Raw genomic sequence first — 15,066 nt, forward strand, 5'->3', positions numbered from 1 at the left:
ACATGACATGACATGATATACTATACTATACTATACTATACTATACTATACTATACTATACTATACTATAATTAGGGGTGTCAAATTATCGCGTTAATTGCGATTAATTAATTACAGTCATATTTAGTGCGTTATGTTTTTTAATCGCGTTAATCTCATTTTTAATCTCTAACTTTAGTGTTTCTGTATGTGAGTTGCTTTATTATAAAACCTGTTTTTATGTGTTGTTGGGACAACAACACACACACGCACAAACAAAAAACACATTTATACATTTTTTTATTTAAACCCGCACAAAACACGCGCAGTAAGAGCGACGTTTACGGCGTCAGTCGCACAGTGGACGAGGTCGAACAGCCAGTAGAACAGAGGCAGCAGTGCACAGGTAAAAACGCATTCGTGTCTTGGAAATTATTCTCCCGACGTGAAATATAAAAGAAAATAACAAATATAATATCGCCTACAACTTAAATGTCACTGGTGAAAACAACCTGCATAGACTCATGATGTCTGCACTACTGTCCTATAGTGACCTGCCACATGAGGGGACACGCACACAAACACACACAAACACAACACAACACACACAAACACAAACACAAACACAACACACACAAACACACACACACACACAAACACACACAAACAAACACCTTCATCATCGTCATTAACCTGAGAACGCGCGGACCACGTTTCCTTCCGTAGTTACTGCGCGGACACCGACGTGCTCCCGTGAGCCGCGTGTGGATCGTGTTTTCTCGCGTACGCTGCGTAAACCGCGCTTCCTCCTGTGAGCCTCTAAACCAGAACTAACACCAAGACTAAAACCAGGACTAATTCAGTCCAGGACTAAACCAGGACTAAACCAGGTCTAAACCAGGACTAAACCAGGACTAAAACCAGGACTAAACCAGAACTAACACCAGGACTAAAACCAGGATTAATCCATTCCAGGACTAAACTAGGACTAAAGTAGGACTAAAGCAGGTCTAAACCAGGACTAAAACCAGTGATCTCATATATAAAGCATTTCTCTATCAATAATATTTTTTAATATGGTTAAGGAAAGACTGGCCTTTTTATTGTCTTTAAGTAGACAAAGGTTATTATGTTCAGATTTCCTCGTCTTTGCTACTTTACAGCAAACAGTTTCTTATTCATGGAGACTTGGGCTCAACAGCCAAATTGAAGAGATTTGTTAAACAATAAATGACTTTATAAAGTCACTTTTTTTAATCTATATCAGTCTTTTGATCTGCCACAATAATGTAATAATGAATTTAAATGAAAATACCTCAAATTGAAGGCTTTTCTCAGCAATTTTTAGGTGAGATTAAAATGAGATTAATTAGATTAATTAATTACAGATCATAATTAATTAATCTCTCAATTTTTTTAATCGCATGACAGCACTAACTATAATATAATACAATATAATATGATATAGTATAATATGATATGATACGATATGATATAATACAATATATGATATGATATTGTATCAAAATATTGTTGGAGATTGAAATCTTTTTTAATGTAGCAGTACACAGAATAACATGTTAATATGTTTTGATGCCCTCTTACCCTTTTGGAGTTTTTAATCTATATTTTCCTTTCTATTTTGCTGTCACTGCTCTCTCTCTCTCTCTATCTGTTTACCGTGACCCTAGTTTGACTCTGCTGATGAGGCAACTTCTCACCTCACATGCTTGTTTTTAATGGTCACCCCTCCACACTCTCCTGTCCAAACACCACTTCTCTAACAGCAGTTTTATATGTTGATTTTGTAAGTTGGATTATCTTATCTTTTCTACATATCTGGTTATGACCAGAACACATTGTTCTGTGCAAACAGAGTATATGGCTAGACCATGGCCATGAAAACCCATCATAACCCAGATGCAAGAACATCATGCACAGTGAATCCACTGCAAACAAGGCCAGAACAATTATTTGTTGCATATTTTTCTCTCTCTTAGAAACAGTATATTGGAGTAAAGGCTGAATATTGCCTCGACTTTATTTAGCACAATTGTTAAAAACAACATAAACAACATCATCATTTGATACCTAGCAGCTCTAGAGTAGTTCCCAAGGGAGCACCCCATTGCTATTTATGACCAGCCCAAATCCTTTAATGTGGATAGAAGAGAGGATGCAGGTAGATTGACTAACACTGGGTTGCCCTTTCAATACTGATGCTTGCAGATAAGGAGAGTAGCTGTTTTTCAATAAAGGGTTAGGAAATATTGTGCCCTGTGAAGACTGTCCTGTCCAACAGCGTCCAAATATATATTCACTCAATGTTTTATTTATGGCCCAATTTATAAAAAGGACAAGAGTCTCTTAGTGCAGATAGCCTGGATGATTGCAAGGGCGATATTGTAGGTAACCTGAAGGCCAGTAGCATGATTTATAATACTGACACTGGAAGGGATTGCAAATACTATATTTTAGCTACACACTAGAATAAAATATAAGGTGAGCAGTAGTGGGAAGAATACTTGGAAAATAAATTTACAGAAAATGTATTTTTGTATTCTGATACATGGTCCAATCAGAGCATTACATTCTGAAGACTTTGAAAACATTAACACAGGGTTGCATTTAAATTACAGTGTAAAGACACAAAATAGGATTAACAGGTTTATATTTTTTTTACCATTTATTATGCATTTATTGATCATAGAATCAAAAATCACATTTGCATGCACCACAAAAGCAGTGTTTTCTAATTTCTTCACTAATTATGCATAGTTTGAAGCATAAATTGTGTGATCAAGTATTGCCAAGTGTATTTTGACGGAATTAACAGAATAGAGTTACTCAAAATTAGCATTCGGCATACATATTCTTGGTACATCTATTCAGTTACTTCCCAACACTGAAGGTGGGCTAAGTCATGTGTAATCATACAATGCACTGATTGCTGACTGTGACAATTGTTCTTAAATAAAAACACTGATCATCAATGGGTCATTATCAGTGTAAAAATAGAATGCAGTAATGAGGCAGTTCTCTTGTATGGATTACAGAGGGAGAGAGGAGACCGCAAAAGTGCATCTGCCCCACTAACAGGTTTTTTTTTTTTTTTTTTCTGAACTCATGCTCCTCTCTCCGCATCCACGTGAGATCCAGAAGGGAGGGGAGGCAGATGGGAGGAAAAGCAAGGGGCATACTGAGCACCGCTGCATCCGAGTATCCATACCAAATATCCCACAATGCACAGGAACAGGGCGTACAAAAACAATGAGTTAATGTTATTGATGAACCTTGAAAACTAATGAAATACATCTTTGGATTTATGCAAGATGCAAAAGGCTAAGAATGTACAGCCACACGTGCCGGCAGTCCACTGGGGTTTATGCGCACTATAAGCTGATTTGGCAATTTTCCCAGTGTAATGATTTGGGGTAAAGATAAATCTGTTATGTCAGGGGTTTTGGCCATTGAAAGAGAAAACACAGGGACTCAAACACTATTTATATAAAGGCAAGGCTATTACTTCAAAGAAATACTCATGTTGGAAAAGGTGAAATAAGATAACTGACACTGTTTTTTGAAATTGTACAAGTATTAGAAATTATAGGCCTACAGCAGATACAGGATTTGTGAGGTAATGGTCTATGGCATGGCTATTCACGAAAACAATTAAAAGAATACATTGTTTAGGGTAGTATTTGCAGATAATAAAAGAAAACAAAAATTTATGTTGATTTTGCAAAAGTATTCTGACTCACATCAATATTTTGAAGGCCGTTTCCATTGGGTGGATGGTTTGAATCGGGAACTGTGAAAGTATACATACAAACTGCCAATACTTGAAGTTATGATATTCCATCAAATCAGCCTGTGTTTGTCCTGGTTACTGTCATGACCATTATGCAATTAAATTCAGAACAGACAGAAGCAAAAAGCCATGGATATCACTCTTGTGGGCTGTGCTTTCACAATAAAGCCCCAAAAGAACAAACTGTCCAGAGCAGAACTTTGTCTTGGTGACATAACTTTGATATTTTTACCATTCACATGTATAATGCATAAGTTAGTGTAGACAGTGTCTGCATGCTGGCTTGGGTTTGTAAACAGTTGAAGCAAGAAGTGCACGTCTAGCTTCCAGTCAAGGACAAGGCCATGGTGCTCTGAATGTAAAATTATGCTCCCCTTTTCTCCCTGTGTGTTTGTGTGTTACAGTCCATGGCTCGTTACATAATATCCTTCTCCCCAAAGTCACCGTGAAGGTCTGTACAGCTGTAAAATGACTCATCCAGCGTCTCCTATGAGGGTACACGATGACTGAAGCCTTGGACTCTGGCTCCCTCTTCTGGGCATTTGTGGTACCTGTCTGTCTTCGGGGCTTTGACGTAACAGTATATGGCAGTCTAAAAATAGATTTCCAGACGTGGACTCGAGGTCACACAGTTGCAATGTGAAGATCCTGAGATAAAATTGGAATGGGATAAGAACCACATGTTCAGTGTATTCTAGCATAGAGTGCATAGTGTATTTTGTGAACTCTCTTCCCAAAATCAGTGGGCTATTTATCAGCTGTTACACTCAAATATTTCACCACTCACACCACTTTGAACATGTCCTGACCCCTGCAGATGGAGATAACCTAATCAATGGTTCTACTTCTAGTACATCAACAAAACGCAATGTTTTCCAGGTGACTTTAATAACACAGATACGTGGTGAAAGATTCAGTTTGTGTTATTTATCTTTGATGCATAACTTGGACTTGAACTTGAGCAACGAGTGCATTCTGGGAAAATGACAGTTTGTACATATTAGCATGTTTATACTTGAAAACATGAACTGCAGAGGTGCCCATTCTTAGTATAAAAAGCTAAATTAATAAATTAAATACAAAATAAAAAAGTGCAAATAATAATAATAATCATCATCATCATCATCATCATCATCATCATCATAATACATATTGAATGCACCTGTGTATACCATTTGACATTACATATACTTCTTAATATAGTTTTACTTGAAACAGTAAAAAACACAACATAAGCAATCGTGTGTATGTAACATCATTCAAATTGAAGCTCTTAAAGGTGCACTATGCAACTTTGCTGACTTGCTTGTGTCCATATACATGCCATTATTATTATTTTTGCCTGAAAGGTTTCATAGACTGGCATCAAATTGATCACATTTATATGACAACGTTTTTTATTACTCCAAGATACTATGAAAAGCATGATTACTGTGAAGGGATCTCTCTGCAAAACTTCCACCAACTTCCCATCTGATCCAAAACTTCCATCAGAAAAGTTACATACTAAGATTTAAGTATATACAACAAAAGAGACATAAAGTTAATAGGCATTTTGAACTGAATTGTGGTTGTCTACGGACTCATTACGAACCAATATACAATTGTTGCTTGTTTGCAAGTTGAAAGTCCACTCTGTCTTGACACTATAATACAAAATAAATATATCCATGAAAAAAAAAAAAAAGAAAAAAAAAAAAACTAGCATCAGAGTCTCACCATCGTATCACTTTTCTCACAGACCCCCATAGTTTGGTGAGCCACAAGTTGCTCCCTAAATCAGACATGTACTGCAGTTCTGGGGTCAGCATCTTCCTGCATAGCTCCTCATATTGTTCATCAATGTTACTTTTCAGATTGTATCCCACTATAGATTTTTCTCCCACTGGTTGCCATGGCTGCAGATCTTCATTGTGAATGCTCGAGGCATCAACTGAGTGACCCCCCTCGATGCATATTTCCATCATTTTGGCATTTCTCCTTTTAAGCTCAGCCACATCTTTAGCCATTTGTTCTCTCCCATACAGTTCCACTTTGTGCCAGAAAGTGCTATTGAAATATTGATATAGTTTCCAATCAATGCTGTTCCACTTAAGGGCTTTTTGCCTTAGTTCAGGAGTCAGTCTTGATACAGGAGATTCCTTGCGAGAATTAAGCTTGAAAAACAGTATTTCATCCATGCTCCAGCAGAGGGCATCCTTGAGCAGTATGAGAGATTCCTCAAAGTGCTCCGTTAACATCACCAGGTCAAAGCGCTCAGCAATCTCCTTGAGGCTCTGTTCCACTATTGGACTGTCTTCATCTAGATTATTATCATATCCAAAATCGAAGAAAAGCAGATTTTTAAGATAGAAAGAGTACAATCCGTTTGGTTTGTAGTAGAGGTTTGGAGCACGAAGGAATTCTGTCATTTTATCCTTGCCTCCAATCCACCAAGTTAATGGAATAATATGACTAAAGTAATGGAAAGATGACTCGAATAACTCAGCTGGGTCTCTTAGGACAGTGAAGTAAACAGAGTCCAGAGGTACAACTTGAGTAACTTCAGAGCTATTAAATCTCATATGGTTGCACATTATGTTAAAGCAAATGCCGGACTGGTATCCCTCCACATATGTGCGTTGGAAAGAAGATGGATAATAGAAATCATTCCTGCTATTTGGAAAGGCAAATTTAAGTCCATGCTTTTGGCCAAAACGAAAGAGGATGTTGATGATAGTGCTACTGGCAGTTTTATGAGTCTTCATGAACATAATATCCACTTTAGGGACACAGCGACTGGAATTCTGGGAAATGGGTGGAGATGGGAGGATCTGCCTAGGATCACATGAAGAAGGCACAGGGAAACTGGAGACAGAAAATTTAAAGTTAGTTCCATGCCAGATAACATTTTAAACTGACCATAAATTAATATGTCAATAAAAAAGAAAAAAAAAAAAAAAGGAGAAGGAATCCCCCCATTGGGATAATAAACTTTATTTCAGTCTTGTGTAACTCTTAATAATAATAATTAATAATAATAAAATTCTGTCACATCATGAAAACAATATAACTTTATAGGGTTTTTAATGCAACAGTTAGTTTTGTGTTTATTAATAAATTAATCATCTAGTAACATAAAAAAAATAATAAAACCACTCCTTATTGTATGGTCATGTCTTAAAATGTGTTCAGTGACATAAATGGAAGGAGAACTTCATGGTCCCGTTTCACAAAGAAGGTTCAATAAACCATGGGTTTAAGAACTAACTCATGGTTAATCTCTCCCTGGGACAGATAACTCAGAGTTTTCAGTTCATTAAAAAGATTTGGAACAGAGTTAGAGATCTCAGAGATAGTCATTTGTGTAAAATAATAGTAAAGTATAAATCATAAATACAAGTAGAGGAATACAACCTGCTCTAGACCAGGTTAGGTTTACAAAGTGACTTCCCATGGTTACTGGCTCAGGGTTTAGTTGAACTCTTTTTGTGAAACTAAAAACTCAGATTTGAGCTCTTTTTAGGGCTAACAAAGTCTGAGTTTGGACTAAACCAAAATAGATTATATGATTAGTGAAACATTTCTATGGCTGCTGCTACTCCCATTTATACCAAGATTACTGCCATATGAGTATTATTACATTACCATTCTTAATACTTCCAATAGTGCTCCTAAATGCTCTTCTTCTTTACTAATGTACTAATAATGTACTTTACTAAAGTATTAATAATATACTTTACTATACTACTAATACTATAACCATTACTCCAACTATGCCACATACAACTAGCTACTAATGATTAAAATGAATAACTGGCCCAATAATCCTGCACAACATTGGGAGGTAGCTTCTTCTTATCATGTTCCTGTTACTCATTTACAGGACTGGCAGTGATGGTCTGTGTACCTATTTTATGTAATTGTTTACTTAAGTCATATTGTTATGATAGTGTGCGGTTTGTGTGTTTCTTACTCCTTGAGGCTGTGCTGGAGGTGGACAGAGGAGAAACAGTAGAACACAGTAGTAGCAGTGAGGACACAAAACACACCCACACTCTTCAGATTGACTTTCAGCCTGAGCATGATGCAAACAGACTCCAAGTTTATCTGATGAGAGGGAGAGCACTGTGAGAAAAAACAAATTCAGCCCAGGTCTAGCTAACTGAAAGTGTGAAGGCTACTGAAATGCAGTTATATGTGCACACGTCAACCTTTCAAACAAGGTGTATATACAAAATGGGCCGTATCATGTTTGAATGTGAAACTATGATGAAATTATGTAGCACTATCTTGAAGTTACATGCCACTATCTCTAAATACATTTTGAGTGTAATACAACTTCTAAATGACCTCATGCTTTAAAAGATTCAAGATGAAGATCGTATTTGAGTAAAATGCTGAATACAACTGACACATTTTCTGTGATAAGAAGCAATGAAGGCTTGGTGGCAGTTTGACATTCAAAGTTAACAATACAGTGTTTCACCTTGCCACTAAGGTATATAAAGCAAAAGAAAATTCTGTTTTGTCAACTGGACAAAATCAGTTTGTCTAGTTGACAGAATTTAATTTTCATTTGCTGTGGTACTTACCTGGATGATTTAAGGATTACACAGACAACTAAGGTATACACTTCCAGGGAAAAAAATTCTTTCAAAGCAAAATAATTATATAGTATTTTTGAGGTACCTACACACAACGACTACTACTACTACTATTTAAAGTCAGATTGCAATTGAAACACTATTTGCATGTACTAGTCTGTTCACCTTGTAACTGCACACGCTGCTCGAAGTCCATAGACCAATGACACAGGAGACACAACATAACACACAGGAATCACAATACAAGGACATTTAATTTCAGACTAAAAAAGCATTAGAAAGCACAACATAAAAGACATCTGCAGTGAAAACCAAGTCTGAATACAAATTTTGATCTAGAGACTCAGTTCTGATATTTGACGCTAATTGCTAAAAAAGTTAAATATTGAAAATACCTCACTCCCAAGTCTACAGAAACTGATACAGGTTCTTTTTGTGAAAGATCTGCAAGATTTATGATAGTTTATGTTTCAGAAAATGTGCCAAAGCGACTGAAACAAACTACGGTAATTACATAAGTCCAGACAATACAACTGTCTTTAGAATCAGTGTATACCATTGTCATTCTATTTTAAAAATGAAGTGTCTGTTTGTATTATATAGATAAAGGACAGTAAGATAGTATATAAAAGACATTTAGTGTACTCACCTGTCTGTGTTGCTGGGCTGCATGGGCTCCAAATGCCATGCGCCCTATTTCCATATCACATCTTTTTATATTACCTGACGCACTTTCTTGCGTGGATGACACCTGGTTATCATTTCTACCAGTATTCATTCACCATCAGAATAACACAGCCTTTCTAACAACTCTCCACAAACCACATCGAACAGTCCAACCAGCATGGAACTTGAAGAGGAATTCAGCTTCACCTTGGATAATTGTTGTTTAATCGTTAGCAGACTACAGGGTGTGTTGGACTAAATGACCTCATTTGCTTTGCCAGGGAACATATTGGGTTTGGGGACTATAAAGGCACAGAGCAAACAACCATAATGTTTCTGCAATGAATATTGTTTTTGCAAGCAAAGAATGACCATATTGAAATTCTTTTGTTACCAAGCACCTACTTAACTCACATTGCAGTTTTAGATGTCACGGTTATGGGGACAAAAATCAGGTCCCAGTGAATTATTTATTTACTCTCAATGTACTAGTTATTAATGAATCTACAAGAGTCAGTTCAAAGTTCAGATGTTAGTTCAGTCTCCAGAAAATGAGTGTAGTCAGTGTAATGTCCCCTAAAAAACATAAAATGCTGCAGGTGTTTTATTGATTCACAAAATATTCAAAAATATTTATAGAAATAATTTCATGAGAATTTATCTAGATTCTGGCCAGTGCATTTGTTCATTTGCTCTGTGAGGCTGCCCCAAAGCACAACTGTCTGATAAGCAGAAGTTGGTTTTGTGTCAGTGGGAGAGTAACCTCAACACTATGAATATAATGCAATATTGGTGCGCAGAAAGATAGAAAGGCATAGAATGCACAGCAGTGATGAAAGAATATGAACCAATGTTTACCCATTTTGAGCATGAAAGACTTCTCCGGCTTTGCTCAAGATTGTCTCACACACACACACACACACACACACACACAACACACACACACACACACACACACACACACACACACACACACACACACACACACACACACACACACACACACACACACACACACACACACAAACACATGCACACAGACACACGAATATCTGACGCAATCCTCATCTCCTTCCCTGTCTCCAGTTCTGACACTCTCTCCTAATTAGTCTCACCATTAGTTTCAATATTCCATTGTTTAGTTGCTGTCCCAAACTTCATTTTTTTTGTTTGGAATAAAATAAATTTCCATGAGACATGTGTTCTCAAGATGTGGTGAGCTTTTTATGTTTTACTTAGTAGGATATAAGTGATAAGACTGAAAGCTAAATTGGTGCTGTCCTCCAGGATCTGCAGTCCAAATTCCTCAGGACAGTATCCTAGGTGTGTGAGAATAAAAAAGCCCCCTCATCCTAATTTATGGTCTCGTGGGCATATTTCTGTATTTTGATAGCCTTCTAGATCCAGCGACGGTGTCTGTTGTCCTCAGTGATCAGAAATGGCTGATTTGAGTTGTTCATGTTCTGATTTGTGTTTTGTTGCTTGTGCGCATGCCTTCATTGTTTCCTTCTCGCATTCAGTATTATGTTTATTTTTTCAAGCATATTTGTATACAATGTATATTTGCATAAATGCACAATTGCATTACATTACATTTGTGCTTCAGTTCTATTTTTATTTTTTTTTACTCTCACACATCTGGGATACTGTCCTGAGGAAGTGGAACTGAGGTCATAGCAACATCACATGCCCACTCAGAGGAAGACCACCAGTGAGCAGTTGAAACTGTCAGGCATGAAAACAAACTCTTGGTCTCAAAAAAAAAAAAAACAAAAACTCATAACATAGGACTGAAAGCTTGTTTCGTATTTTTGATCAAATATGATATGCTAAATTCCATTTTATAATTTTCTTCTAACATTTGTAAAGCAGTGGTAGACATTGCTAACATAGTGATCATGTAAAATGAGACACACATTTCCATAGCCATTAAAACATGTCATTTGATTTATGTTACTGGTAATGTCATGGAATAGATAAACAAACTAACAGAGGGTAGCAACTTTAACTTTAACTTTTTGAGCTCTTTTGAAAGGGTGTAGGATGTGTTATGGTTTTAATCACTTTACATTTTTTAACTTGAATTTAGAAAAAATAATATTCATAATATTAATTCTATGATTGACATTGATCACATGGTTTGCTAGTCTTCAGGTGAACAGCTGCCTAAGTTTAATAATGCAGGAGACACACCCAAACCATCTCCCTTTCCTCTCTTAACTTGGCAGGGATTTTGGCACCAGGTTTTTATGCCCTATTACCACAGGAGTCAACCATTTAATATTTCATCATGAGTGGGCTGTGGATAAGGGAATACAAGTACAAATTCTTAGGGGCCTTGTGTTGAAGTACAGATATTCTCTGCTGGATGAGGTCTGTTTTTCATCTACACAGAACATGAAAGTAGACAAGATAGTTGAACATGCTACTGTGAATGACCTGAAACATTTTTTGCATTTCATCTTTGGCAATGGCTACAAAGGTTTATTTCATCACCATGAATACATCATGCAACCAAGTGCAATAACAGATTTTACCCTAGGGACAAAACTTAGAATCAAAATAATATTTACACTTGAGAGGTGGAAAGCGGTAAAGTAGCCAGTGGAACAACATAATGTGGATTATTCCAACCATAAATGAGAAAAGAAAAGAGAAGAAGTGATTAAAGCTGCAAGTGGTGTCGAATTGCCCTCACCCAGACCTCGGCCGGTGCACATGTCCTCCAATGCGACAGCCCAGACACGCTATTGTCCCTTCCCGAGAACCGCCCAGGCCATCACATTCTCCACCAGAAAGATTACAAAGTGCACCATTAAATGGGGTACAAATGAGTATTTGTATCCAGCTGATGAATCAGGCTAATGGTCCAGGGCTGTGTGTGAAGACAGGGTCTATATATCATAGACTGTATAAAGAAGTCGACTAAGGGAGTGTGAAGTCAGTCATAGCTTTAAAATTGAAAAGCAGTGAAAAGCATAATTCACCTCCTTTAAATAAGTTATCTATTTTTAGTAGTTATTTTACATAGTACTACATCACAACCACTAACACACTATGCTGTGGTCAAAGTGTGCCATGAAGTCTCTACACTTCTGGAAATGAGAATGTGTCTAATTAGTTTTACACTCAGAGATGCTTTACAAACAAGTAGGGAGCATTAAAGCTTCCTCTATCTCAACACAGACCATTTCTCATGAAATCATCCCAGAGCTCTGGCTGTGCCAGTAATCTCCATTTAAAAGTGTGAGCTTCTCTCTACTGCGGTACCACGGACGACCAGCGGGTGGCAGCACTACGCCAGGAGCGCGAGCTCTAAAAACAGTTGCACTTTATTTATGTTAAACATAACATATTTATGTTGAACATGAACATTGTATTAGTACTATAACCTGAGTCTCAGATCAGGCTAAAAGATCCAACCAAAACAAGAACTGAAACACCAGTCAAAACAACAGTTTGATAATGTTCAAAGCAGTTCTGAATCAACTTAGCAATTAGCACGTTTGAACTGACCGTTGGACAGAGCGCTCTTTAACAAGCTGTAACGGCAGCACCACCGGTAACGGAAGAGCGGAGCCGTACACCGGCAAAACGATGACACATGTCCGCAGGGTGGAGAGATTTTGTGGAGGAGCGGCTGAGTGCTGGTGCTGAGGACATATGTGCGCTGCTTCAGAGCACGATAGCGGACTTTGAGGAGGAGCTACGCCGCTCCAAACACGAGAACCAGCGCGGCTCTGAGCCCGAGAGTCGTGCTTGTTAGAGCTGGCAAGACTTATGGATCCCATGAAGCCTATTTTTAGCCTATGGTTGTTAAAAAAACTCGTTGGAAAAATGCTTCATCGCTCTAACGGCAGAAAAACTTGTATGACTCCAAATCACTTCAGATATAGACTAACTTCATGGACACAAAAGACACCCCACTATAAAGTAGACTACAGTAGGATGATCAGACGTCCCTATTTACCTGGGACAGTCCCAGTTTTGTGCCCCGTGTCTCCTGTCCCAGCAGATTTATCCAAAGCCATTCATTAGCCACAGTCTTATACAAGAAAGGTCCCCCATTTATTTAAGTAAAATACAGAAAAGGATACTTAAAAATTACCAAAATTGTACTGACTCACATGTTAGTCATGAATGAACTTAGTACAGTTTTCCTTAATTACACACTTGTTTCATAATTTTATTATTACCAACCAACCTAAACCGGGTGTGTCCCAGTTTTTGGTTTTGAAAATCTACTTACTCTAGACTACAGATAAGTTAATGGAGTGTTCATGTCACAAGACAAGGCACGTGTATGTGTGTATGTGAGGGTTTCTTTCTGCCCCTCCTACCCCTCCCTTCCCTGCTCCCTCTTCCCTTCTCTCACCTTATTTGGCTTTTCCTGGGCGGGTCCCCAATTCATCTCACCTGCTGAGCTCCACTCCTGATCCTCATCAAGTAATCATCTCCTGCAATAAAAGACCTGCTGACCTGCTCTCCAGTGCCAGATCGTTCTGTCAACCAAGTGGTGAACAACTCAGGCTTTTTGTGTTTTTGAGCATTTTTGAAGATTTTTGACTCTTACCTGTTTTCTTTTGTCCGTTCTTCTGTTTTGGAGCCAGCCTCATCCCATTACCTAGTGATGGGCAGATGAAGCTTCATGAAGCATTGAAGCCTTTCATCCAATTGGTTCACTCTGGTGCAAAGCTTCCTGAAGCTTCATTTGCTCTAGTAGGACATCTACTGGATGCAAAAAAATATCAGTTGACATGAATTTGAAGTGTGTTGCATTTTGCAGAAAGCCTGTGAATAAAACTCAGCAAAGTAAAGAAGTATGCAAAACATGTATATTGTAGTGATGTATACTGTGTGTGTATATATATAAATATATATAAATACAAATACTTTTATGTATATATATACTGGCAGTATAGAAAATTATTATTTGGGAATTATGAAAAAGCTAATGATCATTTACAGTGAGGTGAGGGTGGTTGGGGTTGGAGTATGGACATTGATTGTGCTTTTGTAACGTTGGGTGATTATGGTTCAGGGACACATCATTGGTTTTTATTTAAAAACAACAGTTTCTCCACTGTGGGAGGTCTCAGGCCATTTCTTTTTTTGGACAATATTTCTCCTGCTTTCGAAAACACCCGCTCACAGGGCACAGATGAGGCAGGCGTACACAAGAATGCCACTGCTAATTTATATAAATGGGGATAGACATATTTCTGTCTCTCCCAGTATTGAAGGGGGTCCTCCAGCCTTCCAATATTTGGCTCCATCATGTACCGTTGGACCTCAATATTTGCGTCTGCTATTACATTTTGTGTTTGTGTCTGCCTGACTCTGTCATCCAAGCGACACCACAGGTTGTTACCTAAGAAATAAGAGTTGTTTTTTGTGAGTTTAAACTGTCTCCAAACTTCCAAACTCTCACTGATCGCAACTCTCCATCAAACACCCACATTTTGAATGAAGACTGAGCAGTTTATATCGCTGTCAAAACTCGCGGCAAAAACCGAACCACTTCCTGAATCAGTCACGTGGTACAGCCGGGCAGCGAGGCTTCGGACGTCATTATTTTCAGCTCCTCCCCTAAATGAATCAAGCCTCGATAAGCGCTTCGCGGAAACGCCCCCTCCCTACTCGGCACACGCTTCGAAGACTCGACACGGAACGTCACATCACTACAGTTACCACCTGTTCCGCAAGCCTCTGGTCAGCCTCTATCACCATTGCACTTACAGCCGACCTGGACCCATCCTGCCTCCCCTGGAACCTATCCCCCTTTCCACGACTATTTTTGTTAATACTTTTGTTACTGCATATTTGGGTCTGACCAGTGATTTCCTTAACAGTGTATGTGTAAGTGTGTATTCTCTTGGCTCCTGAAGCTGTCCAACTAACCTGAGTCTTAGACACTTTTAAACTGCAATTCTCAATTTTGTTATTTGTTCATTCTTATTACAATTATTATACAATTGTGTCTTATATTTTTCAGGTCTCTCCAAGAGTTTAGTGTTGTGAGAC

The 15,066-nt window shown here is 38.0% G+C and overlaps 1 protein-coding gene across 1 annotated transcript; it reads right to left on the minus strand.

Annotated features, from left to right (window-relative positions):
- Positions 1-5,505: 5,505 nt before the first annotated feature.
- LOC129410447 (galactosylceramide sulfotransferase-like) lies at positions 5,506-8,571 on the minus strand. Its single transcript, XM_055158706.1, has 3 exons — positions 8,542-8,571; positions 7,746-7,879; positions 5,506-6,637 (listed from the first exon to the last, which is right to left on the minus strand). The coding sequence occupies exons 2-3, from the start codon at positions 7,853-7,855 to the stop codon at positions 5,506-5,508; spliced, it is 1,242 nt and encodes a 413-aa protein (XP_055014681.1). The 5' UTR covers positions 7,856-7,879; positions 8,542-8,571.
- Positions 8,572-15,066: the final 6,495 nt, after the last annotated feature.

The sequence above is a fragment of the Boleophthalmus pectinirostris genome, unplaced genomic scaffold (assembly GCF_026225935.1).
Source record: "Boleophthalmus pectinirostris isolate CB_2022bp ecotype Guang Dong unplaced genomic scaffold, ASM2622593v1 HiC_scaffold_22, whole genome shotgun sequence".
Classification (NCBI taxonomy): Eukaryota; Metazoa; Chordata; class Actinopteri; order Gobiiformes; family Gobiidae; genus Boleophthalmus; species Boleophthalmus pectinirostris.